This window comes from Euprymna scolopes, chromosome 18 (assembly GCF_053919585.1).
Source record: "Euprymna scolopes isolate OS-2025 chromosome 18, ASM5391958v1, whole genome shotgun sequence".
NCBI classification, from domain to species: Eukaryota; Metazoa; Mollusca; class Cephalopoda; order Sepiida; family Sepiolidae; genus Euprymna; species Euprymna scolopes.
This window is the reverse complement of record NC_136499.1, coordinates 24,623,846-24,637,195: the sequence shown is the minus strand read 5'-3', so window position 1 is coordinate 24,637,195 and position 13,350 is coordinate 24,623,846. Positions and strand designations below refer to the sequence as shown.

The window sequence follows — 13,350 nt, the reverse complement described above, 5'->3', positions numbered from 1 at the left end:
GCATAAGTTCTAGTCGACTATGGGAATTTCCATCTTTTACAGAAATCCAAAATCTATATGAAAAATTTTCTTTGATTTATTTCTGAGATTAATTCATATTTACTCATTTTTTTTTTTCTGTGAGGGGAGTAGTAAATACCGACCATGAATGCCCTTTAGGCATTCAATGGCTACACTCCAGATTAAGCTCTCTTTTGGTGAGGAGGCGGGAAAATGCCTGCTCTCAATAAAGCTATATTTAAATACCACTATAATACTCATGTTCATGAATAGACACTCACTGTATGATACCATGCACCAGTGTTAAAAAAATTGAAATTTGTACATCTGAATTTATAATTCATGGCTTATGGTAAAGAGATACATCAAATTTGACTGCATAATCAGAAAGAGTACACAATTTTACATAAGAGTGCATATTACATATTCATGACAGTAGCTTGAAAAATAAATAAATGGTGGCAAAATTACCAAATTTCTTTAAATGTTGAGGTCCGTAGTTTAGCCCACTTTTTCTAAAGAAAAATGTCCACGGAAAAGCATAAATTTTGGCACTTAAAATTCTCCTAACTTTTGAACTACTGATGGTATTTGCATAATTTAAACGGTTTTAAGCATCTTTTACATAGCTGATAAAATAACAATTATCTAAAAAGAAAAAAATCAACTTGTAATGCTAAATTAATGGACAATTTTAAAAATCTTTAAGAAAATTCAAATCAAGAGAGAAAAAACACTCATTGTAAGGTAAGTTTCATGAATAAATATTTATGCTTTGAATAACAAACAACTGATAACTTTTTAGTTTTTTTTTTTTTTGTTTGACATTTTATTTTCTTAATTGCAGTTTTCTGACCCTGATATGTTGATCGAGCTCAGCATTGTGGCTGGAAATGATTTTACATCTCATTACATGAAAGGAAACTTTAATTTTCTGTACAGTTTGGATATTGATGGACAGAAGAATAGACTGGAGAATATTGTTAGCTGGTTACAACACTACAAAAAAATTGAGAACCATCCATTTCTCAGTGACAAAATGGTTAGTATTTTTTTTTTCAGTTTTATTATTTTGTGCTGGCTGGAGATGAGGTATCTTACTGAATGTCAGACGTTCACCTACTATCTCATACATTCCAACTGAGAGATTGTTTGTATCTCTCTTGTACTTGGTTCACCGGGTATATTCACCATTTAGGTTTTGAAACTTTTTTTCATGAGTTCAGTTGCTCCTATAATTACTGGAATCATGGAAATATTCCTAATATTCTAGTTCTTTTTTCATGTTGTACATAAGACTTTGGTGTTTAATTATACTTTTCCTCTCGGCTCTCAGCATCATTAGGAATATTAGCTTCTACTAAGGTTACTTTTTTTCTCCTTTTTGTTCCATATCACTGTGTCAGGTTTAATAGTTCTGTTTTATAGGTACATAACTGTAGGAATTGCATAATTATAGTGGATGGTGAATAACTTATTTCCAACTATTGTTCCTAGGACTTTATGCTACATTTCATAATCAACTTTTTACAGATGATCCAGTTGATATATATATATATATATATCTGTAGAAATATATTTTTCTTATTATATATCAATCCTTAAATAATAAGCTCAATGTGAATACAGAGCAATATATAGAATAAATGACAAAAATTTATATTCCAAAATGAGAATTAATAAATTTAGTAATTATTAAATAGAATGTTTTGTCAGAAGAGTCATAAATTACTTAAATGGTTAGTACGAAGAGTGGGATTCAAGGACTTTGTTTGATTAAAATCCAAGATGGCGTAATGGTAAAATATAAAGGTAACTGCAGCTTCTCTTCCAAATTTTCAGATTCTCACCATGTCGTATCACATTTTAATTCCTTTTGGTGGATAGATTGTTGCTATTTCTTCTGATGAGTTAAAGGCATAATAGATTCACTGATTGCTATAATAATTAAGTGATTCATTTTGCACTACGAAACAGAGACTGTAAAGAACTGTAAGGATCAATTGATGTAAAGGAATAAGATATAAAATTGTCAACATCATAGATTTTGGAATATAAATTTTTGTCATTTATTCTATATATATATATATATATATATATATATATATACTAGCATTTCAGCCTGGCGTTGCCCGAGTGTTTGGAGGTGTATGTTGAGCAAAAAAAAAAAAAGAGCGGTCAATTTTTTTAACTTTAACTCCTATTATGACCCCTTAACATTTATTGTTTTGGGTTCAAATCAAGTTATTAAGTTAGATCCATGTTGAAGGAACCTATATCTAAAATTTCAAGTGTTTAGACCCAAAATTGTCGGAGGAGTTTGGTAGAGTTCTCAAAGGTCAAATCGTTGAACTTTGACCCCTTAACAGCCAAATTTCTGGCCAAAAACCGATCATAAAGATTTTCCCAAATCTCAGTACCCTGTCTGTAGACTGCAAATTGACAGAGCATAGAGAAATGTACACAGACACACACACAGACACATTCACTTTTATAGATATATATATATATATATATATATACACAGCCATACATACATGCAAAATATTAAAAACTAGTAGAACCCATTAACCAGCGTTGTCCAGTGGAAGCATGCCCCCCCCACCTCCCTTCGTAAAAAATTAAACTACAGCTTACTATGTTAAGAACAGCTTTCAGAATAGACCCCCCCCCACCTCCTCATGTTAAGAATGGCTTTCAAGATAGACATCTCCAACCTCGCCATGGTAAGAATGGGTTTTGGAATAGACACCCCATTTTATGAGGGTGCAAGGTTGCCAAAGTATTTGTCCTAAATTTAACCTTGATATTCGTTGTCAGTATACCCACCCATGAAGACTATAACCTCCTGCCCCCCCCCAATAAAATTAGGGGGTAATAGTGTTGGTCGGAGAGGAGTAAACTTTTTTATCGCACGTGCGATAAATTTTGGCAGCCATTGCAGTACAGTGTATAATGCATGTCTATATCACAAAATCTACTTGATTCTGCCAAAGTTAAGAGATTGTCTTAATAAGCATAGTCGAAAACCTATAAAAGTCGCCAATCAAAAGAAAATTGTTGAGTTGCAGCTAAGGTAAAAATTTACAAAAAAAAAAGAAAAAGAAAGAACAAAGTTCATGTCTGAGCAGTGCCAATAATGAGTCCGGAAAAGAGAAGTTAAACAAAAAGCAAATATATAACAAAGAAGTATTTCTGTAGGCAATGTAATTTAGGGTAAATGTATAAGTTTAGCAGCATAAATTATTTGACAGACACCAAAATTTTGTTTTAATTAAGAGTGTATAAAAGGCCAACCTGTTAAAGTTTAGAGAGGCCCATTTTTAAAAGCAATATGTTGGCCTCGAATATTGTAAATTTAGTCTAATATAAAATGATTAAAAAAAATTTTTAAATGTCATTTTATTTGGTTTAATTTCAGCCTTTGGGTCTAATAATGTGTTTTATATAAAAATAAAAAAACTTTTTATAATTTTTTGTCTATCAACAAACGAAAACAAAACCAATAAAGTAGTATCATACAAAGGTTGGAAGTAGTTGACACGATAAGTAACATGTAATTGTTGGAAAGTAAATAATTAAAAGCAACCACAGTAATAGCAAATGTATAAAAGAATAATATAAGTATGTAAAAAAACGCCCCCCCCCCAAATTAAAACAAAACCCCTAAAAATAGTATCATGTAAGGGTTGAGAAGCGCTCCCAAATCAAAAAATAAATAATGTTACCTGTAAAGGATTTGGGCGGGGTGGGGTGGGGGGGTATTGGTGTGTCGGCACTTTGTGCATAGATAAGTGTAAGGTTAACTGTATTTAATTTTCTGTTTATGAGCATTTTTTTCAGCACGATTGCATCATGTAGAGAGCACCGTCATATTGGAAAAAGTTTTGAGTGTTCATTTATATATGAAGAAGTGGATTCTGGAATAATAGAATTGGCTGGTCTCAGCCAATCAGATTTGACAGATTTTGAGAAGGGAGAATTTATTATTTTTTGAATCGGGCAATGGAAAGATTATATTATGTGCATGTAGCTAATAACCAGTTATGATAGGTGCAATGAAAGTATCGTAGGATAATGTAAAATAGGTCCCAGTGTCAACTTGTAGCAGTGAGAGAACTAAATATTTATAGAGAAATATAGGGACTCCTTCCTCTATAGATGTTGCGATTGTGATTGTGTTGCTCCTCGGGTGCAATGTAGCATTTTATTACAATGACTTAATGTGTTGAAAATTACATAAGATAGTGGCTAATAGCCTAGGCATAATGAATTAGTATGTGGCATCTGTTATTGCAATCCTACGATACTTTGGTCCAGAGGAGAACTTCTGCAGTCAAAATATTATATAGGAAATAAATTGGGTTTGCTTTTTATTTATATTGTTTCTAAAAATTGTTTAGATGTTTACTGATTTAAATTGGTAGATTATAATATTTTTTAAATTAAATGTTCAAGTGGCTTCTTTCCAAGAACTGCAAGCTTGTGGAACTCTCTTGCTGGTAACTGTTTTCCTCCTGCTCATGACCTTGGTTTTTCAAGACTAAAGCCAATCTGTATCTCCTGTGTTTGCGATAATCACCTTTTGTTTTTGTTAGTTCCTTAAATCAAGTGGTTTTCCATAACACACATATATATATATATATATATATATATATATATATATATATAATACAAGGAGAGTTGTGCTAAAAGTAATGCCTCCTATTTTTTACCCCCCCCCCCGCCTCCAAATCAGAGATCAGAGATGATTGCAAATTGCATTTTTAAGATGACTTAATGTATGCATTTAAAACCTGAAAGTTTCATCCTTTTGTTGCAGATGTTAACAGTGTGAGACTCTAAGAAAACAACCTCTGTCATGAACATGTGTCAGAAGCAGAGATGTGTCGTTGAATTCCTGGCAAAAAGTGCATTGAAAATGATGGTGACTATGTAGAAAAAATAAATTCTGGAGCACAAAAAGTTGCTCGTTTTAATCATACTACTCCAGTCTTCACAACTCTTCAACTTTTTGAATTAAAAAAAAAAAATAGGTGACTTTACTTTTGGAACAAGCCTTGTATATATATATATATATATATATATATATATATATATATATATATATATATATATATATATAGGGGGGTTCAAAAGTAGGTATACAGTATTGAAATTATTGACATTTTATTGAACTGAAAGCTACATACCTTAAAGTAAAAATGCATATACTTTTAGTCTTTTGTTTTTATTAATTAAATTTCCTTTCGATTAAAGTGCATGTACTTTGAATCATTTATTTTTATTTTTTCAGTTAAATTGGCAATTTAACCATGGCCGGTAATTTGACTGACGAACAGCGAAAATGGATATTAAAACAATACTGGAAGACAGAAAATAGTGAACGCGTAAGAGAACAGTGGGTTAAAACCTTTGCAACACCTCCCCTAACAAAGCTCACGGTTTATCGACTGCCTGACAAATTTGAACAGACAGGGAGTATCCACAATGCACCGAGAAGTGGTCGACCAATTACTGTGACCACACAAGAAAATGAATTTAAAGTTGCTCAGGCATTCACTCAGAGCCCACAGAAATCGAAATACAGAACTTGGTATTGAGCGTAGATCATTGGGGCGCCTGATGAATCGTGCCGGTCTAAAGACGTACATGCCTCGATTGATACATGGTTTATTGGAAGATGACTCGGATTGTCGTTTACAATTTTCTGAAAACATCCTGAGCGAGGAACTTGAAGGTAACGATATTCTAAATAAAATTGTATGGTCTGACGAAGCAAACTTTAAATTATCAGGTGCCGTTAATCGACACAATTGCATTTATTATGCAACCGAAAACCCTCGCATCACTATTGAAAAACAACTCAATCAACCCGGGGTAACAGTATGGGCCGGGCTTTCTTGCAAAGGTGTTGTTGGCCCCATTATTCTTCACACAAGCATTGATCAAACTGTGTACTTAAACATGTTACAGGATACAATAATACCCCAAGTACGTGAACAATACCAAAATGATGACTTTTATTTTCAACAAGACGGGGCCCCACCTCATTTTGCACTCACTGTGCGAGCACTACTTGACTTAAAATTTCCCAACAGATGGATTGGACGCCGTGGCGCCATCGACTGGCCACCAAGTTCGCCAGATTTAACTCCTATGGATTTCTTTTTTGGGGGCACAGTAAAAGATAAGGTTTTTACACGCAAGCCTCGCAAAACATGATTCAGTTAATTTTGGAAGCTTGTCAGGAAATGTATGCTGATAAAGATCTTTGTTCTAGAGTGTGCATGAGTGTTCGCTCCCGATTAGAGGAATGTGTTAACGCTGACGGCAAGCAATTTGAATACCTGCGGAAATAGGGCTTCCTATTACATGTGTTTCTTATTATACGTGTTAATTATTACTTGTTTATGCAACATTTGTTTGTCTGTATAATAAATTCCTTAAACTTTATACGTTTTTTTCTTTTTTTGACCACTGTATACCTACTTTTGCATCCCCCTGTATATATATATATATATATATATATATATATATATATATATATATATATTTAATTTATGTTACATAAACCAAATCATTGTGAAAACTACATCAAGATGGGAATAGTAGTTCAAATAATACAAATTATCAATTTCATTATCGTTTTCATGAAATAATATTTTTGTTAGTCTGTCACACTTAAATTTTAAACATCATTTTCCTCACTAAAAGTGCACATAAAATGGACACAGCTTTACCAAGAGTTGTTTCTTAATAAACTTCTCTGACAATCGATTCTCTTCAATTGAACATCCTTAAACATCCAATCTTTTGATATTTTACAAATGTTCAATCTTATTCAGCCAATCATAGGCCTCCTTTCTGTTTTCACTTAATTTAACTTCAATGGTTGTTACTCAAATTAAATTTAAAACTTTCAGGATAAAATTAAAATATCTAGACTAGAATTTAAATGCATGCATATTTCTGATGAGTATTTTAATTAAAAAATTAATTTAATTCATTTTCGGTGCAGTTTTGTTTTTTGTTTGTTTTTTTTTTATCTGTTCTTTCTTTTTTTTTTTTGTTATTTCAGAAAGAAAATTCCAAATTTGCTTCAGCTGTCCAACACTCTCGTAATTTCTACAACCTGAGCATTGATCCTAATTTTGCCTTCAGCGCACAACCAACCACAAACCGGGGATTCTTAAAGAAGCTGATCCAAGAGAGAATTGATAGCGGTAATCTGATAAGTCATATTCTGGCAATGCATAACCGGATTTATTGGCATCGGATGCTCTTAGAGGACATCAATAACTGTAAACCTGGCTGTGAGCACGCTCTCGCAAATCTCCGTTCCTACATCTATCGCATGCTGCTTCCTCTTGATGAAAACACAGTGATTGAATATGGACAAGGATGGAACAATGAAATCATGCCAGCCACAGTAAGTTGAAGCATTAAAAATAAGTAGCACAATTTGAAAGCGTCTTAAATGTTCTTTTTTCAATGGTATGTATTGTAACGGAATATTTTCATTGTTACAGATGAAAAAAAGCATTGGTTTAAACAAATACACAATGAATATTATATTAGTGGATTAAACCCTCCAACCCGAGACAGTTTGTTTAGTGTGTGTGTGTGTGTCTGGCGAGGTTAGCACCGTGGTAGAGGTTTAGGCTTCTTATCACGAGGTGCCGATTTCGAATCTCGCTAGATTCAGCCACTCTGATGAGTCGTGGACGACGAAACGCATGTCAGTGGATAATTATATATTGAAAATAATATTGTTTTGGTAAAATAAAAATATTTTTTTTCAATTATATTTCACTCTTTATGTATACCAATCCTTTTTGCTTAGAAGCTCAATGTATGTTAATATGACAACAGCATATATAAGATGAACAAAGATGGCTGCCAGAACAAACACACAATGTTGAGTTTTCTTTGAACTTTTTGCAGCACAATATTGTCATGCATTTTTTTCTACTTAAGCAAATAATTTCTAATTTTTCTGAAGAATATATGCACAAAAATAGACGGTATTGACATAATAATAACCGTTTGTTTCTGTATTTTTTTAATTTTTTTTTTTTTACATGGGGGTCACCACTTATCAAGGCCCGGAGGCCACTCAGGGATAAGGGTTATTGCGTGTACAGTAATCAATGAGATAGTATTGTAGTAATCATTAGTATTGGAGATTTGATAGAGTGTCTTACTTAAGGGGGCGGTTTGTCAGGAATTTGTTTATGTTGGATTTGAAGACATCCAAGCAAGTTGTAGTCAGGAAACAGACAAACGGAAGAGAGTTCCACCGTCGTGCACTTTTGAGAAAGAAGCTCTACTCATGGAATCTACGTTTGGATTTAGGCACAGATAAAGAGTGAGGAAAATTATTGACAGTAGTTTCAGTCAGACGGGTGTTTCTCATGAAAGTTTGGTGGGGGGGGACCATAGATTGGAGCTCAGACAAGCACTTGCCATGGAAATAATGGTAAAACAAAGACAGGCAAAACAAAGACAGGCTCGCAACGTCTCTTCTGTGGGAGAGAGGCTGCAGGGAAGAGAAAAGGGCATCCCCCACAAACCACGAAGTCTATTTTGTACTCTGTCAAGGCAGGATAGGCTGTTTTTAGCAGCTCCTGTCCAGATGTGGCAGCAGTACTCCATCCTTGGACGTACTTGGCTTTTATACAGATAGAAAATTGCATCAGTAGTGAGATATCTTCTCAAGCGGTAGAAGGATACCATCATTTTCCTAGCATCCCTGGCAACAGATTTGATGTACGTGTTCCATTTTAGATCAGGAGTAAAGTTCAAACCCAGAAGCTTGTCAAAACATGGAGCCTCCCCAAGACAAGAGACAAGAGCCATCCATTTCAATTGATGCCAGATGGGGATCAGAGCGTTGATGATGTAAAGATAGAAGCTTGGTTTTAGATGCATTAAAAGTGACCAGTCACCTCTTCCCATATTGTACCACGCGCTCAAGATCAGAGGAGAGAGAATTAGAGAGAACTTTGTCATTTACGGCCTTTGATGTGTTGCCATAGATCGTCGTGTCATCAGCATAGATGTCAATGAATGATTCAAGTATGTGTTTTGGGAGATCATTGATGTAGACCAGGAAGAGAGTTGGGCCCAGGATGGACCCCTGGGGGACTCCAGCATTAATACTGTGGGCCTCTGATTTCTGCCCATCAACCACTACTCTTATGAACCTATCAGAGAGAAATGATTTAATGATCGAGAAAACATTTCCAGTAATACCGTAGCTGGAAATCTTGTGAAGTAGGCCCTTATGCAATACCTTATCGAAGGCCTTCGATATATGAAGAGCAATTGCCCTGGAAAAGAAACCTTTGTCAAGAGATTCACTAATCCTATGTGATATAACCGTTAGCACATCTGCAGTAGATCTTGCAGAGTTGAAACCATATTGCGTGTCACTAAGAAGGTTGTTTCTGTTGAGGTGGTTGAGTACTTCTTTATCTAATATGGATTCCAACAACTTACTCATGACACACAGGAGACTTATTGGTCTCTACTGAGAGGGAGATGACTTTTCACCTGAATTCTTAGATACAGGGCATACTTATGAGGTTTTCCAGGGTGTTGGAAAGCACTTCTCCTTAAGGCAACGCTTAAACAGTTTTGTAAGTATGGGGCCAAGTTCTAGTTGGAGCTTTTTCAGCACTATAACTGAAATGTTTCTGTATAAGAAAATGGATTTGTAAAAAATGAACCGAAATTGTAATATGCTGGAGGAGTTATTTTGCATGAAAAATAAATATTTGGATCTTGGAATATAACTATATTGTTATTCTTTTATATATATATAAGTGACATTGTATGTCTGTTTGTCTGTGTGAGGAACAGTCTCTACAAAACTACTTTGTCAATTTTTAATTTATAAATGGATAAAAATTGAAAACAAATTGAAACTTGGCAGGAGTAAGTCAATTAAACATGTTACTTCCACTCATGCACAAATATATATTTATATTAGGTTGGTGCAAAAATAATGTCTTTTGACTTGAAGTTTAACGTCCAAAAATTACATTATTTTTGCACCGACCTAATAGGTTTAACAATATTACGTTTGAAGCTTTTATATGTGCATATATATAAGTTTTTTAATCACCCTAATTCTATTATAAAATCCATAGTACCTTCTGTCTCTAGAAGAATTTTTTCACTCTCCGCGGACAAAAAAACCTTCAACCATAATACAACCTTCTTCAAATACGCCTTAAAAAATTTCAGGATATAATGAAAAAATACAATATAACCCTAATAATCCTGTTACCAGCCATCTAACATCCATAATTACCCATAACATGACTGGAAATAAATCATCTTCAAGAAAGCAATCTACTTCACTGAATAATAACTCTAATAACCAACCATCTTACCTAAATAACTCCATCCAATGCAATAGTCATAACAAGCTAAACCCCTGCAACCGTCCCAGAAAAAAGAAAAATATTTGATTTAACCCCCCCCCCCCAGCTCAAATGTTAAAACAAATATACCAAAAGAATTTTTTAATATTGTAGAAAATTCTTTTAAGCAACCATATAGATATAGTACCATATTTAACAAAAATTCTATTAAAATCTCCTACTCTACAATGCTTAACCTAGCACAAATGACAATAGTATCTAATAGCAAAAAAATTAGCTCAGACGACTCCCTTCTCCTTAATGCCATAAACAAACTGCAATTGTAACAATAAGTAAGACTGTCCACTCAAAAATGATTACATCCACAGGGATGTCATATATTCATGCACTGTTACTGAGTAATGTACCCCTACAAACACTCCTACAATAGTTGCAAATAACCCTCCTATGACAGAAATCCCCCATCCGCCTACTACTCTAAATGCAACTCAAATTATTGAATCGACTGATCCACCGATTGTTTCACCCACAAATAATGGCACAACCAACACCACCAATAATTATATCAATATTGATGAATATAGTAATGATCAAAACAATAGTAATAATAACATTAATAATGATAACCCATTCCATTTTTCTCAAGACACTTATATTTTAATCTCACCTCTGAATATAGATCAAAATACCCCAATACAAATTTAATCTACTATTGCTAATTATAACAGCCCTGAATTAAACAGTAATCCAACCCCAAATCCTAACATAAATTCACATACTCTTAACGCTACACAAATGCCGACTAAAATATACAGTTATATTGGCACTACTTCAACATTAATAAAGTTTACAATTTCTAACTATAATTCTTCCCTTAATAATGAAATCACTGATAATAACCAGGGAACTTCCCTAACCACTTTAATTAAAAAAACTTAAAATCTAAAAACATTCCTTTCTCTATAAATTGAGCTATTCTTGAAAAGTCTAAGTCATATACTCCAGGTTCAAAGTCTTGTCACCTCTGCATATCTGAAACTATAAGTATAATTACTCCCCTCCAAAATATCAACTTAATTAATTCCAAGAGCGAACTTATTTCCCAATGTAAGCATAAGAAAAATTCAAATATAACCAATTCAAAATTACTTAGCTCTTCTATTGAAAAATCTATATATATATATATAAAAGCAAAAATGTATGTATGTATGAATGTGTGTTCGCTTTTTCTGTATGTCAACAAAAGGCTTTTTTCAGAGAAGTGGTCGCTCGCTTCACAACTTTTTAAAACTTTTTATATCACATATAAATCGTAATATCTCACAGTTAACAACAAAGCTCGCCTGTCTATTTAATTTGCTCGATTTTGGAAAGATAAATATTCAATATTTGTCGCTCGCCGCATGTGGTTTAGTCTTTTTCCTATAACATCTGAGGGGGGGGGGCGTTCAGCAGTAAATGAATACTATCCCACAGTCAAACTTGACCTCATTAACTCATTAAAACGGGCACCTACTAAATCCAAGTAATTAAATAAATTCAAACGTGTTTCCGTTAGCACCTCGCGGTGGGGCAATGGTTAACGTTTTTTTTTCACACTTTAATTTACAACTTTGCCTCAACGGTTCGGGTTCGATCCTCATACTTGCTTTTTTTTTTTAACCCCCCACACACCTCCAAACACCCGGGCAACGCCGGGTACCCCTCGCTAGTATACAATAAAAGGTAAGATATAGTCAACAAATCGATTTTTTTCAAATATGTTATTTTAAGCAAAAACAATATTACATACTTAATTATCATGTAGAAAATAGTAATATTTCCAAAAATTCATCAAGTGGAACAACTGTTATTGTGTTTTTAGTAAAATAAAGTCTTTTGCTATAGACCGCAAATATTGTGGCCATGAGCAAGTAATCTAAAATATTCGTTCAGAGTTATGTCCCCTGTGTATAAACAGCTACCGTTTACTTTATAGCATCTAAGAAAAATGCAATTTTACCCATTTTCCGTAAAAATTACTTTTAACTATAAATAACTTTTTATTCAATGAATTTTCATAATTTTTGTATATATTGCTATTTTCAGCATGACAATTAAGTATGCAATAATTTTGTTTAAAACAACATATTTTTTAAATCGATCTATCGACTGTATTTTTAACAAGCACCCCAAAAAAATTAACAAAATTATACAGATAAAAATAAGTCTTTATTTGCATCTTTTAAGTAGTTCATTGCTTAAAAAGATTTTTTAAAAGTATTTTCAATAATTCTTAAAAAAATAAAACTAATTTCAATAATTCTTAATTAAAATAAGACCGAAAAAACTTTTCTACGATTATTAAATGAAAAAAGAAAGATTGGAGAAACATAAAAAAAAAAATATATATGCACAGGGGAGATAAAGGCATGAGAGAAAAAAGCAAAGGAACCGATTTGCCTTGTCACTGTTTCCAGTAGCACTACGCTGGAAGTTAGGGGGTACGTTAGCTGACTATAACCACATTTTGCCATCAAGCTGTTTCTGCCATATTTTAATGACACTTTTTCAATTGTATGTGTCTTCCCATGAAAACTAAAAAATCAGGCACAAAACCTCCTTCCAATTGTGGGGAACTAATTCTCACAAAAGGGTGCCTTATCATTGTCTACATTCATGTCTCATGCTAAAGTTAAACATCTTTTGGATGATTTCCAATTTCTCGGTCCTGGATATGACCTTAAACTGTATCCAATGGTGAGGTTTCAGCTTGCGGGCTTTGGGGAGTGTGGAGATACCCTTTAATTGCCATTGCTCCCAGGTCCACTCTGACCCGGAGTGGTAGTACCTGTTAGAGTCCCAACTATGGGTTAAATAGAGACCGACTTGAAAAAAATATATTCTATTAAAAAAATTTTCTTCAAAATCACTGGATTAGGCATTAAATAACCTGAAAAGGGTTGATATGCTGTAA

The 13,350-nt window shown here is 33.5% G+C and overlaps 1 protein-coding gene across 2 annotated transcripts in view; it reads left to right on the top strand.

Annotated features, from left to right (window-relative positions):
* LOC145297534 (uncharacterized) overlaps nucleotides 1-13,350 on the top strand; it is a 41,180-nt gene that overhangs the window by 16,038 nt on the left and 11,792 nt on the right. For both annotated transcript variants that reach the window (XM_080143481.1, XM_080143482.1), the window contains exons 3-4: nucleotides 848-1,042; nucleotides 7,082-7,432. In XM_080143481.1, the coding sequence (XP_079999607.1) occupies nucleotides 848-1,042; nucleotides 7,082-7,432 (546 nt within the window). The remainder of the gene's footprint in view (nucleotides 1-847; nucleotides 1,043-7,081; nucleotides 7,433-13,350) is intronic.